The 21,528-nt window shown below is 44.6% G+C and overlaps 1 protein-coding gene across 6 annotated transcripts in view; it reads left to right on the top strand.

The window, feature by feature from the left end:
- Window positions 1-21,528, top strand: part of herc2 (HECT and RLD domain containing E3 ubiquitin protein ligase 2) — a 46,980-nt gene that overhangs the window by 19,637 nt on the left and 5,815 nt on the right. For 4 of the 6 annotated variants that reach the window (XM_023954502.1, XM_023954500.1, XM_023954497.1 and 1 more), the window contains exons 33-86: window positions 1,544-1,680; window positions 1,845-1,996; window positions 2,105-2,296; window positions 2,369-2,556; window positions 2,632-2,824; window positions 2,904-3,086; window positions 3,187-3,371; window positions 3,496-3,643; window positions 3,717-3,913; window positions 4,071-4,301; window positions 4,485-4,623; window positions 4,742-4,888; window positions 5,179-5,321; window positions 5,397-5,664; window positions 5,749-5,891; window positions 5,989-6,087; window positions 6,163-6,331; window positions 6,601-6,726; window positions 6,805-6,913; window positions 6,987-7,126; window positions 7,203-7,393; window positions 7,476-7,581; window positions 7,703-7,794; window positions 7,884-8,059; window positions 8,308-8,419; window positions 8,529-8,610; window positions 8,685-8,919; window positions 9,091-9,268; window positions 9,706-9,787; window positions 9,941-10,112; window positions 10,192-10,336; window positions 10,428-10,653; window positions 12,189-12,360; window positions 12,577-12,763; window positions 13,242-13,385; window positions 13,472-13,663; window positions 13,747-13,900; window positions 13,991-14,098; window positions 14,183-14,314; window positions 14,679-14,837; window positions 15,078-15,196; window positions 16,738-16,863; window positions 16,937-17,092; window positions 17,173-17,487; window positions 17,586-17,800; window positions 17,917-18,094; window positions 18,184-18,345; window positions 19,566-19,657; window positions 19,744-19,883; window positions 19,986-20,173; window positions 20,275-20,472; window positions 20,548-20,631; window positions 20,916-21,057; window positions 21,160-21,354. In XM_023954502.1, the coding sequence (XP_023810270.1) occupies window positions 1,544-1,680; window positions 1,845-1,996; window positions 2,105-2,296; window positions 2,369-2,556; window positions 2,632-2,824; window positions 2,904-3,086; window positions 3,187-3,371; window positions 3,496-3,643; window positions 3,717-3,913; window positions 4,071-4,301; window positions 4,485-4,623; window positions 4,742-4,888; window positions 5,179-5,321; window positions 5,397-5,664; window positions 5,749-5,891; window positions 5,989-6,087; window positions 6,163-6,331; window positions 6,601-6,726; window positions 6,805-6,913; window positions 6,987-7,126; window positions 7,203-7,393; window positions 7,476-7,581; window positions 7,703-7,794; window positions 7,884-8,059; window positions 8,308-8,419; window positions 8,529-8,610; window positions 8,685-8,919; window positions 9,091-9,268; window positions 9,706-9,787; window positions 9,941-10,112; window positions 10,192-10,336; window positions 10,428-10,653; window positions 12,189-12,360; window positions 12,577-12,763; window positions 13,242-13,385; window positions 13,472-13,663; window positions 13,747-13,900; window positions 13,991-14,098; window positions 14,183-14,314; window positions 14,679-14,837; window positions 15,078-15,196; window positions 16,738-16,863; window positions 16,937-17,092; window positions 17,173-17,487; window positions 17,586-17,800; window positions 17,917-18,094; window positions 18,184-18,345; window positions 19,566-19,657; window positions 19,744-19,883; window positions 19,986-20,173; window positions 20,275-20,472; window positions 20,548-20,631; window positions 20,916-21,057; window positions 21,160-21,354 (8,644 nt within the window). The remainder of the gene's footprint in view (window positions 1-1,543; window positions 1,681-1,844; window positions 1,997-2,104; window positions 2,297-2,368; window positions 2,557-2,631; window positions 2,825-2,903; window positions 3,087-3,186; window positions 3,372-3,495; window positions 3,644-3,716; window positions 3,914-4,070; window positions 4,302-4,484; window positions 4,624-4,741; window positions 4,889-5,178; window positions 5,322-5,396; window positions 5,665-5,748; window positions 5,892-5,988; window positions 6,088-6,162; window positions 6,332-6,600; window positions 6,727-6,804; window positions 6,914-6,986; window positions 7,127-7,202; window positions 7,394-7,475; window positions 7,582-7,702; window positions 7,795-7,883; window positions 8,060-8,307; window positions 8,420-8,528; window positions 8,611-8,684; window positions 8,920-9,090; window positions 9,269-9,705; window positions 9,788-9,940; window positions 10,113-10,191; window positions 10,337-10,427; window positions 10,654-12,188; window positions 12,361-12,576; window positions 12,764-13,241; window positions 13,386-13,471; window positions 13,664-13,746; window positions 13,901-13,990; window positions 14,099-14,182; window positions 14,315-14,678; window positions 14,838-15,077; window positions 15,197-16,737; window positions 16,864-16,936; window positions 17,093-17,172; window positions 17,488-17,585; window positions 17,801-17,916; window positions 18,095-18,183; window positions 18,346-19,565; window positions 19,658-19,743; window positions 19,884-19,985; window positions 20,174-20,274; window positions 20,473-20,547; window positions 20,632-20,915; window positions 21,058-21,159; window positions 21,355-21,528) is intronic. The other 2 variants (XM_023954499.1, XM_023954501.1) reach the window with 2 other exon arrangements.

Here is a 21,528-nt window from a genome sequence, read left to right as displayed (position 1 = left end):
GGCTGCTCTGACCCCTAAATAAAAAGCTCAAGGTCAATAAAATAACATTTTTGGAAAGTTTCCTTAGGCAGAACAAGTCTGAAGAAACTGAAGATGAGCGTTTGACTTCAAAGACAAAGAAATCTAGACTTCACATGAATCTTACTTGAAAAATTGATATTATTGTTATGGATTTATTGTGGATATGCCTCACATACTGTAGATTGTTGTTGTGGTGGTTGTTGTTAAATTTGGATATAATCTAGGCCTGCACAATATAAAGCAAATTTATCATTATCGCAATATCAAGCTGTGCAATACGAATAACGTTGTTTTGCCATTCGTTTATGTATCGCAAGTTACATCGTCATCGTGATATTTATCCATAATATGGCAAATCGAGAGTTTTCCTCATATCGTGCGGCCCTAATATAATCTTGTTTCTGATTTGTGGAAACGTGTCAAGAGGAGAAACTCCTCTGTGTTACACATCCAGCAACTAAAAAAACAAGATTTCAGCATTTCTTCAGTTGCAAAGATGCTGGAAGGCCATCCAGGGGCGGAAAAACTGCTTAATTTACACAGATCATAGCATACGCTGTCCAAGCTGGAAGCTAGAAGATTTTTCAAACAGATTCTGTGACTTTGAGAAACTGGAGCCCTGTGTGACATTTCTTTTTTTTTTTCTGTGTGACATTTCTTGTCAACCCTCTTCTGGATATGGACTTAGTGAGTTGTCAGGACAGACAGTTGACGTCTTCTCTGTTGATCGTGTGGAGATGGAGCGAAAACCCCAGCAGCATTTTTTTTCAGCACTTTGGGAGTTTAGTGGCAATTGTAAAAATTTCCACCAGGCTGCTCTGAAAATGGCAGCATTGTTTGGGTCGACATATCTTTCTGAATCTGCCTCTTCTGACATGACTGTCAAGTTCAGAACCAGACGAGCATTTAAATGACTCCATCAGAGTATAAACCTTACAGTCTCTGGTTGAATTCACGCATTGCCAGGCTTCTCACTGACAATTTCTTCGTTTTCAGTTGTGAATATTTGAAGTGTGAATAAATGTTACCAAACAATAAGTAGTTTTCTGACTGTATCATTATGATAACGTAGCTCAGTGAGCATAAAAGGGTTGGAGACCTCTGCTCTAGAGCAAACAAATTACCTCATCAAAATCAAAAGACAAATTCTAAATCCATATCAAAGCTGCAGTGATCCTGCATATACCAACTTATTTCTACTGAGTTCTTTAGAACCTGTTTGTACACGTGTAGCATTTTGTCCCTCGTGTTATTTTAAATTATTGGTTGAAGCGATAAGCCTGTGAAGAGTTAACATTTAGAAAAATATGCCAAAGTCTCTGAAAATGTGTTATGGTGAAAAGTATTCAATATTGAAAAAGGTACAGATCAGAAAGCGGTATCTGATTAGGAGTATTGCCACTGACATCAAAACGTTTGGATTAATGCCCAGTCTGCGTCCTCTTGCTCCTGTTTTGGTCTCGTTCTAATTGCTTTATTGAGGCACTGTGTTGTAAAAAAATACCTTTTTTTTGTTTTACAGCTGGAGAGGGCTGAGGTGAGACTGGAGGGCATCGACACCATGCTGAAACTGGCTTCAAAAAGCTTCTTACTGCCATCTGTGCAGTATGCCATGCTCTGTGGCTGGCAAAGGGTCATACCCGAGGGGACCAACATTGGGTAAGTCAGGAATTAAACACCAACTCTCAAACATGCAGTGCCAACAATAATAAAATACTTCTCCAATTTTTATTTTTTTCCAACTCAAAGCTTCAGAAAGGGAAGATGATTATGATTATGAGGCCTGAGTAAGCGGGATCCAACATTCTAATTCTCCTTTCTAGAGAGCCATTGTACGACTGCCTGAAGGACGTGGATTTGATTCCTCCGTTCAATCGCATGCTTTTGGAGGTGACTTTTGGGAAGCTGTATTCTTGGGCTATCCAGAATATTCGCAACATCTTGCTGGAAGCCAGCGCTCGCTTTAAAGAGCTAGGTGAGTGCTGTGCAGAGATGCTTTAGTCTCACATCCTCCTCAATTGCGGGCATTCCAAAGAGGGGGAAAAAAAAAAGACATGCTGCTTTTATTTGTCCCTTTAACCAGGTGTGCAGCTGGTTCCCTTACAGACCATCACCAATGAGAACCCAGCAGGACCAAGCCTTGGCACCATTCCACAGGCTCGATTCCTTCTTGCCATGATACACATGCTGTCCTTGAAACATGGATCTAATAGCCTCAGTCTGCTGTTGAATTCAGGCATATTGGCTCTCACCCAGAGTATCCTCAGGCTCATAGGTGAGCGCTGTCCTGTTAAAGACTCATGAAGTGTGTTGTGATCTAACTATTTGTGTGATTGGCCATTTCCAGGACCCAGTACGGACAGCAGTGAGGAGGATCTGAGCGCGTGTTCACATGGAGGCTCAGCCACCGTCCTGGAGGAGTCCAGAAAAGAGGCCGCCCCCACTCCTGTACCTGCCTCTGGCCCTGAGCTGGCTGCTATGATGAAGATTGGCACGAGGGTCGTCAGGGGAGTTGACTGGAAGTGGGGAGATCAGGTACCCCTAATCACGTTTACTTTGTTCATTTATGAAAGGAAAGTGTCGTGAAGCAATGTTTTGTGTGCTCTTCAGGACGGTCCACCACCGGGTCTCGGCAGGGTCATTGGGGAACTGGGTGAGGATGGATGGATCAGAGTGCAGTGGGATACGAGTAGCACCAACTCCTACAGAATGGGCAAAGAGGGCAAATACGACCTTAAACTTGCAGATCCACCTCCAGCTGCCCAGCCCATCACCGAGGACTCCGACACGGAGGACGACACAGGTCAGTTCCCTCTGCATCTTTGGAATAAACCTGAACTGTAGCATACAGCTTAAACTTTTACGTGTTCTTTCTTTTGAAGAAGCTGACTTGGTAGAGAAAAGTGGCCACCCCACAGCAATGATGCTGACCAGCACAGTCAACCTTCTGAAAACGCTCTCGCTGTCAGCTGGCATCTATGCAGACGTTCTACAGTCAGATGCTACATGGACTCTCTGCGGGCTACTGAGGATGCTTGTGGAAAGTGGAGCAAATGACAAATCGGGTAACGATACAATTTACCCTTCAGCAAGTGACCATTATTCAACGTGGATGTTTAGAGAAGTGCCGGTGTGTGTTGGCTGAATGTCGTCTCTGTTTGTTAGGCTGTCACTCCCACAGGCGAGTGTCTCAGGAGCAGCACAGAAGCTGGTGCACTCTGGGCTTCATTCGCAGCATTGCTTTGAAGCCACAGATCTGCGGCACCCTGAGCACCTCTGCATGGATTAGCCTGCTCGTCCAAATCGTCGAGGGTCACCAGTCTTTCAATGCCATTACTCTGCAGAGACAGGTGGGTTATGTGGATTCACAAACCAACTAATCCAAAGAAAGGGATTGCCCACAATGCAGGACAGGAGTGCTTGTCCTCTTGTAAACTTTACTAAACAAAATTCTGCTTTTATTTTACTTTCCAGATACTAGTGCTCCGTCTCCTGCAGGCAGTCCTGCCTTCATGGGACAAGACCGAGCGCTCTCAGGACATGAAGTTCCTGGTGGAGAAGTTGTTTAGCTTCTTGGGAAGCCTTCTGAGCACCTGTTCATCAGACCTGCCGCTTCTCAGAGGTACCATCTTGGATCAGGCTCAAAGTTGGTTCCTTAGTGATGTGCATTTTAAAATGATTGATTATCCACGTAGAAGGCTCCTCAAGAAGGAGGAAGTCCCGCCCACAGGCCTCTCTGACGGCCACACACAGCAGCACGCTGGCAGAGGAGATCGTGGGCGTCCTGCGTACCCTCCACTCCCTTGGCCAGTGGAACAGCCTAATCAACGATTACATCAACTCTCAATTGAGTTCCATTGGAGACGTGATGGCAGGCTGCCAGTCTGAGTCTGTAAGCCAACTGCATCTCCTCAGTTCAGCTGCTGGGATGCATAAACCTTAGAATATTGTCTGCTTTGTGACTTTTGGAAAACAAATATAAACCTGACACGGCACGTCTTCTGATTGTAACTTTCTTTGCTTTTTTATGTATTTATTTATTTTTTAAGTGTTTCTTGGAGGACTTTTTTCCTGACACAGAGGGTCCAAGAGTGGGAAGTCTGATGGCAGTGCTGGCTGTGATTGGTGGAATTGATGGGCGTCTCAGACTTGGGGGGCCGGTCATTCATGAGGAGTATGGAGAGGGAACGGTTACACGCATTACACCAAAAGGACGCATCACTGTCCAGTTTCACGAAATGAGAACCTGCAGGGTTTGCTTGCTCAGCCAGCTCAAACCGGTACGGTATTTGTATTTATTGTTATGAAAATTTTTATTTATTTATCAGCAGATAATTATTATAAAATGTCAAATATACAGCGGCAGTAACTTTGAAAGCCCCACAACTGGTCCTGTTTTAGTTATCAAGACCAAAAGAGTTCTTTTTGCTTTAACTGACTTGTGTTTATTCCCTCCTGTGCAGCTGCCTGCAGTACCCTTCTGCGTGCAAAACCTGCCTTTCACTGAACCCATGTTGGCAGTTTGGGCCCAGTTGGTCAGTCTGGCTGGAAGCAAACTGGAGAAACGAGGCATGAAGAAGTCTCTGAGTCGAGGCCTCACAGGTGCAGAAAGCAGCATAAACTTTGTGTGTCCTTGCATTGTTCAAGACTACCGTATATTTGAGTGAATGAATGGGGAGGAAATCAGTAGAAAGGTTAGACGTACTGTACTGTTTTCCAGCTGATCAAGTGGACATCCACTTGCTGCGATGCCAGCAGCTGAGGCTTTACATTTTGAAGGCGGGACGGGCTCTGCTCTGTTACCAGGACAAACTCCGGCAGATCCTCTCACAGCCAGCCGTCGCTGACATTGGACCCAGCCCCACTGGTGAGACTCAGCGCATTTTACAAGACCTTAAATATATTTTCAGGCAACATTATTTTGTTTTGTTTTCTGAGTGTTTTGATGACTATTTGTTTTTTGCTGGAATTTGGCTTAGTGCAGTTCAAGATTGCACACCATTTGAAAGTAACTGTTGTAGTACCGGTAATCATGTCTGAATCTTTTTCATTTAAGCATTGTTAATGCACAAATAATGCTTTAATCTGTGTAAAATATTGCATTTCTTTTCAGTTTTGCTAAATATTGAAGCACGTTTTTGCCGTCTATTCATGCAGAAGATCCAGTTGTGGCCTCTCCTGATGTTGGAGACTTGTCCCCTGAGGGTCCATTACCTCCACTGATTCTCCTGCAGCAGCTTCTGTCTGCTGCCACTCAGCCCTCTCCCATCAAAGCTATATTTGATAGGCAAGAGATGGAGGTATGTCAGAAACCAGAAAGCCATTTAATACTGCAGCCGTCAGATGAAGAGCATGTGTGTTTTCTGCATGCGTAGGCTGCGGCCCTGGCAGTGTGTCAGTACCTGGCTGTGGAGTCTGCACACCCGTCTTCCCCGACGTTTGAGGAGAGCAGTTCCAGTGAGGCCACCACGCCTGTCACCGTACAGCATGTCAGACCACCCAAACAGAAGAAACAGAAGACCTCCCCAATACCCCCTCTACCAATAGTCCTCCAGCTTATGGAAATGGGGTTCCCACGGAAGAATATTGAGTTTGCTCTGAAGTCACTGTCTGGTACTACAGGCAGCGCCTCTGGCATTCCAGGTGTGTCTTTCTAGAACAGAAACCTGTGGTTGTGAGAGCTGAAATGTTTCGTCTCCTGCAGACAATAACAGAACTTTTCATCAGGTGTTGAGGCTCTAGTGAGCTGGCTGCTGGATCACCCAGATGTTCACGTCACTGAGCTGTCGGATGCTGACACTGTGTCCGATGAGTACTCTGATGAGGAAGTGTTGGACGAGCTGGTGGAGGCGGAGCCAGCGTTTTCTGTGGTTAGCTTTTATTTATTTCCTGCTCACCTCTCAACCATCCAAACCAAACTTGATCCATTGATTTATTTATGTATTTTTTTTGTGTCTCCTGCATTAGCCTGCTGGTGCAGTGGTGACGGAAAGCCAAACCTATAAGAAGAGATCAGATTTCCAAAGCAATGATGATTATGCCATGTACGTCAGAGAGAATATACAGGTAGGAGTGGAAGGTTTTGAAGAGTTTCTGAGAATGCACGAGAATGCCAAACGTACTCACTGGGCTTCTCTGCAGGTGGGGATGATGGTGAAGTGCTGCAGGACGTATGAGGAAGTGTATGATGGTGACGTGGGGAAGGTGATTAAGCTGGACAGGGATGGCCTTCATGACTTGAACGTGCAGTGTGACTGGCAGCAAAAGGGAGGAACCTACTGGGTTCGCTACATCCACATTGAACTTCTGGGTAAATGGCTTCTATGTATTAATATAATATCAAGTAGGGATGCGATGAATCATTTTCATCTTGGTTTGATTCAGACCTCAATTTTTGCATCACGGTTTTGGTTATATATATAATTTGTGGATTACAAAATGACAACAAAGAAATCGTTTTTTAAATGTACTAATAATCTGTATCAGTGAACACAAAACACCATTTTATTTTATTTTATTTTTTTTTACACATAATGGTTAGGAAAATGCCTTGACCACTTTTTCATAATTCCTTGTCAGGATTCCCACCACAAAGTTCTCCTTCTCATATAAAAATTGGCGACAAAGTCAGAGTGAAGCCCGCAGTGACAACACCAAAGTACAAGTGGGGTTCTGTCACCCACAGGAGTGTTGGAGTAGTAAAAGGTAAACAGAATTATTAGCCTTTTACTTGCTTTTGTTTTTTCAAGTATTTGTGTTTTGTGACATTTCTTTTTGTTGCAGCTTTTAGTGCCAATGGAAAGGATGTGATTGTAGACTTCCCACAGCAGTCCCACTGGACGGGCTTGTTGTCCGAAATGGAACTGGTACCCAGTGTTCACCCTGGTGTGAGGTAAAATGTCAACGTTAGGAGGGGAGGAAATGTCTGATTCTATGTTGGGTTTTAAGGGTGATGCTCTCTGCAGGTGTGATGGCTGTCAGATGTTCCCCATCAATGGCCCCAGGTTCAAATGTAAGAACTGTGACGACTTTGACTTCTGTGACAATTGCTTTAAGACTCGCAAGCACAACACAAGACACTCCTTTGGCCGGATCAATGAGCCTGGTTAGTCTCGGATTCACAAAGGATTCGCAGTGGAGTCTTTAGGGTGCATGTTAATTTGTTGTTTCCTGAACACCAGGCCAGTCTCCGGCCTTTTGCGGCCGTTCAGGAAAACAGCTGAAGAAGCACCACAACAGCCAGCGGGGAATGCTAATTGACGATTGGTCTCGTTCTGTGAAGAGCCTCAGCGTGTCATCCTCAGTAAACCAGGCGTCTCGCCTCATCGACTGCAGCGATCAGTGCTGGCAGTCCTCAGGCTCACAGGGGAAGGTGGGAAGACGCCTTTTAGTGTCTGTGTAGTGAGGGTTTTATTCTCAGCATTACCTGACCGGCTGCCCCCCCTTCTCTGTAGCATTGGATTCGGCTTGAGCTGTTTCCAGACGTTCTTGTGCACAGACTGAAGATGATTGTCGACCCTGCAGACAGCAGCTACATGCCATCACTTGTGGTGGTGTCAGGTGACAGAAACTCAAAAATGACATTGTGGATTAATCGCTTGGAATTTCAACAGATTTTTTTTATCACACACAGCTTTTACCGTCGACATTTCAAAAACTGTGCCTCTTGTGTTTTACCCAGGTGGAAGCTCTCTGAACAATTTAATTGAGCTCAAAGCAATTAACATCAATCCCACAGACACCACTGTCCTACTCCTCAGTGATTGCACCGAGGTCAGCATGTCTTAATTTGTGCCTTTAACATTACTGATCATTATCTTGTGTGGTGGAATAAATTTAACACATGGTTTAATTTTACACAGTTCCACAGATATATTGAGATTGCAATCAAGCAGTGTCGCAGCTCCGGTATAGATTGCAAGATTCACGGACTAAACATTGTTGGACGCATCCGAGCGGATGAAGAAGACCTGGCTACTGTCCCTTTTCTGGCATCTGACAATGAAGAAGAGGATGATGAGAAAACAGCAGCTGGAAGGTAGGAAATACAAGTGAAAATGACGTTTTACTTGACAAGTGTAATAAAAGTTTAACTTTTGCAATATGTTGGTGTACAAATTTGGTACAAATTTCTTATCTTGTGGCTTAACAGCTGTGATAAAGTATAAAAAGTGTATAGCAGGAGTGTTTCTGTTTGCTGCCAATTAAAAAAATATGCACAATAACACACTGTAAAGACAACCAAGTCAAAGTTTAAACTCATTTTTTTCATTTTGTTTGCCTCAGTCTTGCACGTAAGAAGTCATCTGGTTTGGAGTCGGCAGCCTCCATCCGAACCAAAGTCTTTGTTTGGGGTCTGAATGACAAGGACCAGCTGGGAGGACTCAAAGGCTCCAAGGTGCTGCTTGCAAAAACGTTAAAGGCACAACCTAAAATGAAGGCTATGATATTTCATAAACTGCTTAGAGACGTGCCGTGTTTCCTAATCACCTTAATGCTCCCTGCAGATCAAGGTTCCCTCTTTCTCTGAAACCCTCTCTGCACTGAATGTGGTGCAGGTGGCTGGTGGCTCCAAAAGCCTCTTTGCTGGTGAGTTAAAAAAAGAAAAGAAATGTTTTTACAAAATCTGTTCAGTTTGTCACCATAAAAACTTGCTTTTGCAGTGACTGTGGAGGGAAAGATCTATGCATGTGGTGAGGCCACCAACGGCAGGCTGGGCCTGGGCCTCTCCAGTGGGACCATCCAAATCCCGCGTCAGATCAGTGCCCTGAGTAATTACGTAGTGAAGAAGGTGGCAGTTCATTCTGGTGGACGCCATGCCATGGCTCTCACGGTGGATGGGAAGGTCTTCTCTTGGGGCGAAGGAGACGACGGCAAACTGGGGCACTTCAGCAGAATGTGAGTTTTTGTCCTCACGTTTCAGTCAAAGTAGAATACCTGAACCTAATTTTAATTGTCATTTACCAGAATGTGTTTTACATGACTGTACTGAACATTTTATGATAGAAACATATAAAAGTTGACCGTTTCTGATTATGAGACAATAACGATGTCTTGTTCTGGAAATAGGAACTGTGATAAGCCCCGACTGATTGAGGCCCTGAAGACCAAGCGCATCCGCGACATCGCCTGCGGCAGCTCCCACAGCGCCGCCATCACCTCCAGTGGAGAGCTGTACAGCTGGGGTTTGGGTGAATACGGCCGCCTCGGACACGGGGACAACACCACCCAACTGAGGCCTAAACTGGTGTGTGCACAAAATGAGTCCCCTATGACATAGGAGTGTCCGCCCTGTAAGTGGAAGGTCGTGAGTTCAAATCCAGCCCGAGTCGTACCAAAGACGTTAAAAATGGGACCCTGTGCCTCCCTGCTTGACACTAGGCCTTGAGGGGTTGGATTGGGTTGAACCACCAAATGGTTCCCGAGCGCGGCTGTCTGCATCTCACCGCTCAAATGCGGAGAACGAATTTCGCACACCTAGGTGTGTGACGGATATCTTATATTAATATTGATCTTAAAGTCACTTTGGGACTACAATAGATGCAACATTAAATACAGCTAAGTGTCCAAAAATATGTCTTTGCGGTTTTTGTTTTGACACCGTTTTCCCATGATTGTTTGTTTTTGCCCTTAGTTTTTGTTTTTAGGAGGTTTGGTTTTGAGCGTCTCTCACTTTTCCTCTAGGTGAAGGTGCTTCTGGGACATCGTGTTATCCAGGTGGCTTGTGGCAGCAGAGATGCTCAGACTCTAGCGCTCACTGATGAAGGTACTGCGGTCTTAAACTGTTGAAATACTTTTGGACACCAGATGGATGCGTTATTTAGCAATTTAGATTCTGTAACCAGGAAGACATTTAAAAATGAAAAAGCTCCACGTTCAGACCTCTGAGTGTGCTTCAGCAGTGTCTGTTGTCTGTCAGGTCTGGTGTTCTCCTGGGGTGACGGCGATTTCGGGAAGCTTGGCCGTGGCGGCAGCGAGGGCTGCAACATTCCACAAAACATAGAGCGGCTCAACGGGCAGGGTGTCTGTCAAATTGAGTGTGGAGCACAGTTTTCATTGGCTCTGACAAAATCTGGAGTGGTCTGGACCTGGTAAGACTTGATGGATGCTACATTAAAATCCCTTACCTGCCTTTGGACTCCAACCTTTTATAAATATGATTAAAATTAGGGGAAAAGGTGACTACTTCCGATTGGGTCATGGCACTGACGTCCATGTGCGAAAACCCCAGATTGTGGAGGGGCTGAGAGGGAAAAAGATTGTCCATGTTGCTGTTGGAGCGCTACACTGTCTGGCCGTCACGGACTCTGGGCAGGTTCGTTCCAGCCTCCATGTGTGGAATGTTTCTGAATGTGAAGATGGTTCCTTGACTAGCCAAATAAAACACAAACTCTTGCCTTTTTAAGGTGTACGCATGGGGAGACAATGACCACGGGCAACAAGGAAACGGCACCACTACAGTCAACAGGAAACCCACCCTGGTTCAGGGTCTGGAGGGACAGAAAATCACCCGGGTTGCCTGTGGCTCCTCCCACAGCGTGGCCTGGACCACTGTGGATGTGACCACACCCTCAGTTCATGAGCCAGTACTTTTCCAGACAGCCAGAGACTCCCTTGGAGCTTCCTATCTGGGTAATCCTGCTTTCTCAAGAAACTCTCTCATTACACTCTTCTGTACATTTTACTTAAACCTAAACATTTCTTGACCGCTCCCCCTCATGGGTTGTTTTGTAGCAATGAAGATGTTAGAAAATAGATCTATCTGCAATCTTCACGCCTCCAAAGGCTTCTTTACTGTTGACCTTCAAGATATTAAACAAGACTGAATATCCTTTTATAAAAGATTATTTAATGTTGTTTGGGGCTACATAGCATCAGAAAAGTGAAATTATCATTAGGAATGATGTCTGTACACTGGGACAGAAAGTTTTGGGAATAGAAACTGATAAAATATCAAATCAAAAAAGCGAGAAGTTTTTCTTCTCTGAAGAATAAGAATAAATCACCTAATGACATTGTCAGACCAAGAGTTTCACTGTCATTGTGTTTTCCCAGTGACGTGTCTGAGATCAAACCATAAGTAATATAAAAAAAATCTAGGTGCAAAGTGGATTTTCCAGATCAGTCATTGGATGTAAAAGCAGTGAAATTCTGCAAGTTTGTAGATTAAAGCACAGATTTTTGCAGGTCAAAGTTCAAAGGACCTGCGAGCCCCAACTCCTCTTCTCCTACAATTGAAGTTCTTAAAGTTTGTCCTTAGCTGTGATGTGTTTTACAGAGCATTAGATGTCATTTACTGTAGCTCATAAAATGTTGACAAATGAAATAAGTGATGCGCCCTGCTCGCTGTCCATGCCCTACCTTCTGCGAATTGTCTGGATCAGGTGTGTTCAGTAGTGATGGAGAAATGATGCTCCACGAAGCACTGAAGCGTTCCATTCAATGCGACTCTTAAACCCAATGCTCAAAGGTGTTGGAGCAAATTGTTTGCTCTACTGCGCCATCAAGTGGACATAACTGTGGTTGTGGTGGAAAGATTTGTATGAACAAACGAATGATTAAGTATGTAAATGTGTGTGATATCAACTTAAATTATGTGCGTTTTCATGATACAATGGTGTAGTTAAAAGAAAGTAGGAGCTCACTGGCGATGGGGATTTAATGTCACTGCTTGTTTTACTTTATGGCTGTAGTTTTGTGACATTTTTATTCATTTTTAGTAACAGCGACTAAATCGGGAGGCTTAATAAATTGTCGCTAAACTCTGACTGTCCATAACTCTCCCTCAGACACTCATATTCTAAAATGGGCCTGAAGGATTTATACCAACGTTTAAGACTCGTGGCACAATCCCAACCGCTTCCTGATTTAGTGGCATGGTACAGCCGGCCAGCGAGGCGTCGTACATCCTAATTTTTTACTCTTCTGTTACTCTGCGCACTCCCCGAAGCCGTGATGCAGATCGTTACATTACTAGTGTCCAGCCAAGTAAGGCCTTATCCTGATCCAGCCAATCAGCTGTGAATAAGGAAGGAAGAGCAAAACTCAAAGCAGGATGGTGGATTTTTGAGGCCTTATTGATAAAAGGTTGCAGCGTAAGGGACAAAAACGACCTGCTGAAGGACTTGTGCACTAACTCTTGCATGTTTGGTGTTGGGAAAACACAGGTGTTCAGTCTGACAGCGACTCGTCGGCAGCGAGCAACAAGATGAGCGGGCAGAACAGCTTGAAGCCCAACCGACCTTCTCTGGCCAAGATCCTTCTCAGTCTGGATGGGAATCTGGCCAAACAGCAGGCTCTGTCTCATGTACTGTCCGCTCTGCAGATCATGTATGCGAGGTACGCCATGAGAAGGCTTTTGGTCATCCTGGTCTACTAGACCCAAGATTTCACACGCAAATGAGTTTAATTTCTTTTTGCACCCGATTCTACTCTTTATCTAATATTGCAGTAGAAGTTGTCATTGCATAAATTGAGTATGTGTGCTACTGCAACTGTAGTTTTGTAAAGTGTGTGAGCGGTTTGGTTGGATTGATGTGATGTGATCTTCCACAGGGATGCAGTGGTTGGTGCACTGATGCCAGCCAGCATGATTCTTCCTGCAGAGTGTCCTGCCAGCTCTCCCATTCCCCCATTAGATTCCTCCTCTTCATCCTGTGACAGTGATGACGAGTGCCCTCCGGTCCCTCCTGAAACGGAAGAACAAGTCAGTCCAAATCCTTGGCAGGAGAAGAAGGGAGAGGTCAAGATTACAACTTGATGATCTGCTGTTTTTTTTCTTTTCTTTTTCTTGTAGATGCTTTGTTTCATGAATTATCAAAAGGTTTTGAGCAAAGTAGTCATCAAAATTGAGCAAGGAAGAACAGTTTTTAGAAAAATAAACTGCTTCTCCTTTTTAAATAAAGAAAAAATATGGACAATTTTAATTTTTCCTCACTATTTTTAATCTGCTTGGTCAGAGAATGTGAATCTCATTGTCGGTCAGAAAAACATTAAATCTAGGAAGTTTTGAACCTTTGACAAAGTTTTTTTATAAAGTGTGTCATACATTTATAGAGTCAATCTTAGATGAGTCTTTAATGCTTGATTAAATATTATTAATATTGTAAGAGTTTAAATGAGTTTCTGATACTATTAGTTCACTATATTCAACCTGAAGTCCTTCAAATAAAGAAAGTTGAGTTGTTTTGGTGTTGAAAAGGAGTTTTCTGTGTGTGCAGGTTCCCACATCAGAGGATGCCGTCACCCCGTCGTCAGCTGTGACTCCATCCGCCTGCGGGGCGTCCTCCCGTCCTTTCATCCCCGTCACTGATGACCCCGGAGCAGCCAGCATCATCGCTGAGACCATGGCAAAAACAAAAGAGGTGCTTGATAATGATGATGCAGAGTCTGTGCGCTCAATGGGATGTCCCCATCCCGAGCATTTCATCACCTTTTTGACTTTTCTCAGGACTCGGAGAGCCAGAGTAAGGTGGTTGGTCCAGAGCCTCAGTACTTGGACGAGTTCACCAGCCTCCTTGTGCCTGACGATACCAGAGTCATGGTGGACCTGCTGAAGCTGGCAGTGTCCTGCCGTGCTGGGGAGAAAGGCAAGGAGGTCCTGTCTGCTGTCCTGTCTGGCATGGGTACAGCGTACTCCCAGGTACTGAGCTGATTCCCAAGCATGCAGGTGTTCTGCGGACCTGCGCTTTGGTCAGTCATCGTCTTTGCGCCTTGCTTGTGCAGGTTGCTGACATGCTGTTGGAACTGTGCGTTACTGAACTGGAGGACGTTGCCACAGACTCTCAGAGTGGCCGTCTCTCCTCACAGCCCGTGGTTGTTGAGAGCAGTCATCCATACACAGACGACACATCCACCAGTGGCACTGTTAAGATCCCAGGCAAATGAAAAATACAGACTTTTGTTTTTTCAATTGGGTAAAGTTTGTCCACATCAGAACTTTTAAAAGTCAACATCTACTGTCCTGCAGGTGCAGAAGGTTTAAGGATAGAGTTTGATCGACAGAGTTCAACTGAAAGACGCCACGATCCACTAACCATCATGGATGGAGCCAACAGGATCGTCTCCGTCAGATCAGGTGATTGATAACATTGGATTCTTTTGTTAGAGAAGCAGTTCAGGGATAGGAATCAAAAGTTCACCCAGCATTTTTGTGTCGCAGGCCGAGAGTGGTCGGACTGGTCCAGTGAGTTAAGGATCCCAGGAGATGAGCTCAAATGGAAGTTTACCAGCGATGGTTCGGTCAACGGTTGGGGCTGGCGCTTCACCGTCTATCCCATCATGCCTGCAGCTGGTGAGCCTCATGATTAAAACCTGACTTTTTAAAAGAGATCAGATCTCAAGGAGCATGGAAGTTCTGGTCAGAGGAGATGACTCCAAGGAATGGCGGTTTGTGAGTTATCAGGTCTGTAAGCAGACCTTCTAAAGTAAACTGTATTTTGGTTTAAAATTTGATTTATGACATCTTGGTTAAGAGACGGACATTCAGCTTTAGATCATTTAAATGTATTCTTTGTTTAAGAAAAGAATTATGTACCCACTTCTGCTAGATTATCTCCTTGACTTGTTTTTTGTTTTTTTTGAAGATGGCAATGCTTTTCTGTTGTGTAATAGTGCAGCCATGGCTGCTTTGTGACTTTAAGCTCGTCTTTCTTCAGGTCCCAAAGATTTGCTGTCTGATCGCTGCATTTTGTCCTGCCCTTCCATGGATTTGGTCACTTGCCTGCTGGATTTCAGGCTCAACTTTGCTTCCAACAGGAGCATCGTTCCTCGTCTAGCTGCATCCCTTGCTGCTTGTGCGCAGCTGAGTGCACTAGGTATGAAACAATCAACGTTTCCCATCATCCTCTGAATTTTTGTCCAGATGCTAGTAGAATCTTTCGGTATAAATTGGTTTGAAACATTTGATAAAGAGATTTCTGGGATCTAATTTGTAAAAATGTTTTTTTTTTCTATGCTTCTTTTCCAACAAAGCAAGTTCCACGTTGCAGGACTAATTAAGGTTTCATTTTTATTGTTGACTGAGACCCTTGCATTAATGACTCTGTGACCTGTAGCTGCCGGACACAGAATGTGGGCCCTGCAGAGGCTGCGCAAACTTCTGACCACAGAATACGGTCAGTCCATCAACATAAACCGGCTGCTGGGTGACGGCGACGGAGAAGCTCGGTCCATTGTGAGTAAAGCTTGACAATTTTCAAATGTCAATTTAGCTTGTTGTTTTAATTTATGTAAATGTCTTGATGGTGTGGGTAAATAAAGCCCCCGGATAAGCTCAGGATTTGAACCTAATTAAAAATACTTTTAGAAAAAAAACCCCACCAAGTTGGTAATGTTGTTATAGCAAAATAACAGAAGGAACTTTCTTTTTAATCCAAAATTTACATTTATAAAACAAGTTTTCAGAGTTGGTAAGCAGTTGTAGCTGTTTTTTGGAAGAAATTATAATTAATATAATAATAATAATAATAATTAAAAGCTCCTCTTTTCTGCCGAGGTTCAGTTACACGACAAAAGGGAAAAAAAAGATTTTTTCCAGTTAAAAAAATCAGTGGCTTAACATCGAAAAGATTATGTTTTCAGAAAACCCTTTAAAGGTATAAACAGGTAGAAGTTTGTTAAAAGTTGAGTAGTGTGTCCTTGCTATATCGCAGTCTTACTGTTCTTTTGTGTGAAATTTTGTGTCTTTTCTTTTCTACCCTTCTGGGCCACCGTACTTTTCTTTAACAGTTTGTTGTGCATTTACATGCTGATTGGCTGTAGACTTTGTCTATCAATCTCCTCCATGCCGTGTCTTCTTTACAGAAACATGCAGCTCTCCACGTAGATAAAAATCTGATAAAAAATTCTGTAATACTGGACTTATTTTTCTAGAAAACTTTAATTTTTGGGAGTTTAAACAAGAAAAAGTGTCAAAACAATCGCATCCATCTAAGAAAGTGTTTTAGTGAGAAGCTTTACAGCTTTAAAACATGCAGAATCCGACTTCCAGGGTTTCGTATAGTGTGAATTTTTTGGGGGGAAATAAACGAGAGAGCAGTGAATTTGTAATAAAAATGTAAAATTGAGCAGAAAGTTTTTTTTCCCTTTTTTTATTAGAATCAGTTTAGTGTTTTGGCAGTAACACTCAACCTTTAAACCAAAATTTGATGGGATAACTACAAATACATAATAAAATAAAACAAAAACTAAAAAAATGATCTTTTATTATTGTTAATTGGGACAGGTGATGCTTTATAAGTAATGCTTAGGCATTTTTCTTTTTTGTATTCCAACTGGAGAAAAGTGGAGAAAGTAAATTTGAACATGAAATTTAATGGAAAGCACTAAGTTCAGTTGAATTATGTGATTCCTTTATCATTTTTTTTTAAAACGATATAAATAATAGGAAGTGTGACAAACTCCATCCCTTCAAAGCTGCACTGTTGACTGTTGTGAATTGACCTGTGAAAAAACAAGAGTAGAATAAAAAATAAGTGACAACAAGTCTTGAAAACATGTTTATTTCTATCTACTTTTCATCTTATTGTTGACGTTTAGCATTTTTCTGCATCGTCTTGAATTTGATGTCGACTGCTGCACAAACACTCGCTCCAGAAAACTTAACCTTATAGTTCGGTTTTTATGAAATCTCTGGATTCTTTTTTTTTTTCTTTAAGACTGCAAAATCTGGGCTTCAGAAAACATTGGGAGTAAAGTGATTGGTGTTTCTTTCAGAGCTTCACCGGCAGCGCTCTGGCTGCTCTTGTGAAGGGGCTTCCTGAGGCGCTGCAGAGGCAGTACGAGTATGAAGACCCCATCGTCAGAGGAGGGAAGCAGCTGCTCCATAGTCCATTTTTCAAGGCATGTCAGCAATATTTGGTGCCGTCATTTGAATTTCCATGGACATGAAGGCTAACTTTGATATTTTATCTAGGTGTTGGTCGCTCTTGCTTGTGACCTGGAGCTGGACACCTTACCCTGCTGCGCTGAGACCCACAAGTGGGCGTGGTTCCGTCGCTATTGCACTGCCTCCAGAGTGGCGGTGGCTCTAGATAAGAGAACGTCTCTGGCAAGAGCCTTTCTTGATGAGGTAACTGTTGCTGGATGCTGTCGGCCTTCTGTGTTCCTGTTCTCAAACGTTCTTACACCTTGCTGCGTGTTCTTCACAAGGTTACAAAGAAAATCCGAGAGCTTATGGCAGATCACGAGAACATGAGTGGACTCCACGAAAGCCACGACTTGTTCAAGCGCGAGCACGATGAGCAGCTGGTGCAGTGGATGAACAGACGCCCGGATGACTGGACTCTTTCTGCTGGCGGGAGCGGCACGATATATGGCTGGGGTCACAACCACAGAGGGCAGCTGGGGGGCATAGAAGGGGCAAAAGTCAAGGTGCCCACACCCACCGAGGCTCTCGCCACCCTGCGGCCAGTACAGCTGATTGGAGGAGAGCAGACTCTATTTGCCGTCACTGCTGATGGAAAGGTCTGAATTATCTTGAGCGCAGCTTCCTTGTGGGTGATGTGATGGATGGATCCGCTTGGGTTTGGGAGGATCTCACGTGATTTCATCTGTTTTCACAGCTGTATGCGACGGGATACGGAGCTGGGGGCCGTTTAGGCATCGGCGGCACAGAGTCCGTGTCCACGCCAACTTTACTGGAGTCCATCCAACATGTTTTTATAAAGAAGGTGGCTGTAAACTCTGGAGGGAAGCACTGCCTGGCCCTTTCTTCTGAAGGAGAAGTTTACTCCTGGGGAGAAGCGGAAGATGGAAAGCTGGGCCATGGGAACAGGAGGTCAGAGCTTCATCATCACCATCAAGGACAGCATGGATGATATCATGGCGGTGTGAAAGAAGACCAGGTTGAAGTCTGGTGCTTTTCTGCTAACTGGAGGTTTTTCCTAACTGTAGCCCCTGTGATCGTCCTCGTGTGATCGAATCCCTGAGGGGAGTGGAAGTGGTGGATATTGCAGCTGGAGGGGCGCACAGCGCCTGCATCACCGCCAGCGGAGAGCTCTTCACCTGGGGCAAGGGTCGTTACGGACGACTGGGTCACGGCGACAGCGAGGACCAGCTTAAGCCAAAGCTGGTTTGTGATCCCTCTGCTCAGTTTCTCACAAGATTCAAAGTGTTGCTCACCTAATATGAACCAATGAACCGTCTGCTTGGTTTATCCAGGTGGATGCACTGCAGGGTCACAGGGTCATCGATGTTGCCTGCGGCAGCGGGGATGCTCAGACTCTGTGTCTAACTGATGATGACATGGTTTGGTCCTGGGGAGACGGAGACTACGGCAAGCTGGGCCGAGGAGGCAGCGATGGCTGCAAAGTCCCCATGAAGGTAAAGCAGATTAGCCGAAAGAAACAAACTACTTTGTCAAATAAGGTGGGAAAGTCCCTCCAGGATTTCAAACGTTTTTAATTGTTTAAGTCTAAAGGGAATGTTAACCTTTCTCCAAAGTTGCGGAAAATGTTATGCGATCTCTTTGGCTATCAATCAAAAATAAGTGTCTGATTTATTGTTGCACCAATAAAACTGCTTGAGAGTCTTTGACACCTTATGGCAAAAACAACGTTTTTACTTTTACACCTTTATTTTAAAATGTTTGAAGCAAAGTTGATCTTGCTCAGTGGGCCTGTGGTAGAGTGTCTACCCTGTGACAGGAAGGTGAGTTCAAATCCAGGCTGAGTCAAAGACTCTAAAAATGGGACCCAATGCCTCCCTGCTTGACACTCAGCCTTGAGGGGTTGGATTGGGACCATATGGCCAGCGACACCAGTTCAATGTGTCTGCAGCTCACCGCTCCTCCAGGATGGGTCAAATGCGGAGAACAGATTTCGCACACCCAGCTGTGTGACAGATAATGGGACTTTAACTTTAAAAAATAATGCTCTAAATCCATCCGGAGCTCAGGCTTGGTCTAGATGAAGAACAGTTGTATTACCGTAGTCAGATTCCTACAAAGCAGTTATGGAAAACATTTGATTAGGAAAAAGGACACCATACCTGCCCTCATAGAAAAGTTTTTTGTTTTTTTTTTGGATTCTCAGAAAAAAACAACTTTTATGGATAAAAATATTCTCCTGAAATCTTATACCAAGGTCTGGGAAACTACTCGATTCTGATTGGCTGCAGGATAAAAAAGGGAGAATGGAAGCTCCAGCTCCATAACCTGAATGTTCTAGATTATTGTGGTAGTTGGTAACTGGAGCAACAGACACTTGGAAAATCAGGTTATGAACAACTTTATTAAAAAAAAAGAATAAATTGTTTGTTTGTTAATCCGCTGTTAATGATCAGGGTGAATAGTATAATAGACATGGTGGATAAAGAGGGATCTAGAAAACGACTTCTGGACTTTGTTGCTGTAAAACAAATGTTTGCTTTTGTCATTTGGACAAAAACAAGGCGTAAGAGATGAACTTTCCCTCTGAAATGATGACATTTAGCGTAAATACCACTTTTCTCCGCTGCAGCAAAGCGAGGGGGGTGTAGGCTTAGCGGCAGTTACCACGACAACGCAATGATTTAATTTTTTATTTTATTCTTTCTATCTGTAGATAGACTCCCTGACTGGTCTTGGAGTGGTCAAAGTGGAGTGTGGGTCTCAGTTCTCTGTGGCGCTCACTAAATCTGGGGCCGTGTACACATGGTGAGTCCAGTACTCCTGGCTTTTTTTTGTGTCTGTGTTGTGGGGGGGAGGGGTCGTGCATTCTTAAATGTATTTTTTGTTTAAAGGGGTAAAGGGGACTACCATCGATTGGGCCACGGCTCTGACGACCACGTACGGCGACCCAGGCAGGTGCAGGGTTTACAAGGGAAAAAGGTTATCGCCATCGCCACCGGTTCACTGCACTGCGTCTGCTGCACAGAGGACGGTAGGAGGAACCTTCTTGATGTCTGCTCATTTAGTTTTCATTTTTAGTTTATCTATGTTGAGTGTCAGTCCCCTATAAGGCGTCACTATTTCTGCGCCTCAGGAGAAGTCTATACGTGGGGAGACAATGACGAGGGGCAGCTCGGAGACGGGACTACTAACGCCATCCAGAGGCCACGCCTGGTGGCTGCACTGCAGGGGAAGAAGATCAACAGGGTGGCCTGTGGCTCTGCTCACACCCTCGCCTGGTCCACCAGCAAGCCCACTAATGCTGGGAAGATGCCGGCACAGGTGCTGCCTTCAAAGCAACCCCTCCACCGCTGTTTCCAGTAGACGGCATTCATTTTTTAAGAACATCTTCTATAAAAATCAGTCTCGTCTTTGCCACTCAGGTTCCCATGGAGTACAACCATCTGCAGGAGATCTCCGTCATGGCCCTGAGGAACAGGTTGCTGCTGCTGCATCATTTCTCCGAGCTTTTCTGCCCCTGCATACCCATGTTTGACCTGGAGGGTCGGCTGGGTCAGACGGGTCACGGGCCCTCAGTTGGCTTTGATACCCTCAGAGGCATCCTGATCTCCCAGGGCAAAGTATGTCAAAGCCATGATCCTTATCCACGTTTTTAACTGTCATAGAACCTAAAGGAAATGTTTTCCGTACAACAGGAAGCAGCTTTTAGGAAAGTGGTTCAGGCTACAATGGTGAGGGACCGTCAGCATGGACCTGTGGTGGAACTGAACAGAATACAGGTACAATCAGGAACCCATTCATGTTTTGTTCCCATGTAGAATCTTTCCTTTTGCGGTTTCTTCCCAGCTCTTACTTTCAGTGGGCCCCCCCTCCCCACACATGGCTCCTGAGTTTTTCATGTGATGTCTGTGATATTTTCTGTTATTCCTCTGTGCCGTGTGGGAGGCGTGTCTGACTTTACTCCCCAGATTCTTGGCTTTCTTTCATCTGCGTTGAGGGCAGGTCTGTGTCATCCCGCCATTCGCTAATCAGGCCGCTCTAATTTACCTTGTTTGGCCTGCAGGTGAAGCGCTCCCGCAGCAAAGGCGGCCTGGCAGGCCCTGATGGAACCAAGTCTGTGTTTGGTCAGATGTGTGCCAAAATGAGTTCCTTCAGCCCCGACAGTCTGCTGCTCCCCCATCGGGTGTGGAAGGTTAAATTCGTGGGTATGTCCATTCAACCTCCACTCAATAAGTCTGGTTATTTATTTATTGAAGGTATGATTTTGTTTCAGAAAAGGACGGTTTAATGCTTTAATTTCTCTGCAGGTGAGTCCGTGGACGACTGCGGTGGAGGCTACAGTGAGTCCATCGCAGAGATGTGCGAGGAGCTTCAGAACTCGCTGACGCCGCTCCTCATCGTCACGCCGAACGGCCGCGACGAGTCCGGCGCCAACAGGGATTGTTTCCTGCTTAACCCAGCTGCCAAGTCACCTCTGCACATGGGCATGTTTCGCTTCCTAGGTATAATCCACATAATCCCTCGGTCAGGCCCACGGTGATCATTTCAAACAAACCGAAAATATACTTTCAATAAAAACAAACAGAAATACGCTCTTCATCGATGAAACACCTGCTCTAAACATGTGAACCCTTCTAAAAAAAACCTAGAACTTTACAGAGTCATTTTTGAAGGCC

Source organism: Oryzias latipes, chromosome 4 (assembly GCF_002234675.1).
Source record: "Oryzias latipes chromosome 4, ASM223467v1".
Lineage (NCBI taxonomy): Eukaryota > Metazoa > Chordata > Actinopteri > Beloniformes > Adrianichthyidae > Oryzias > Oryzias latipes.
Note: the sequence above shows the minus strand (reverse complement) of the source record. Positions and strands in the feature narration are given on the sequence as shown.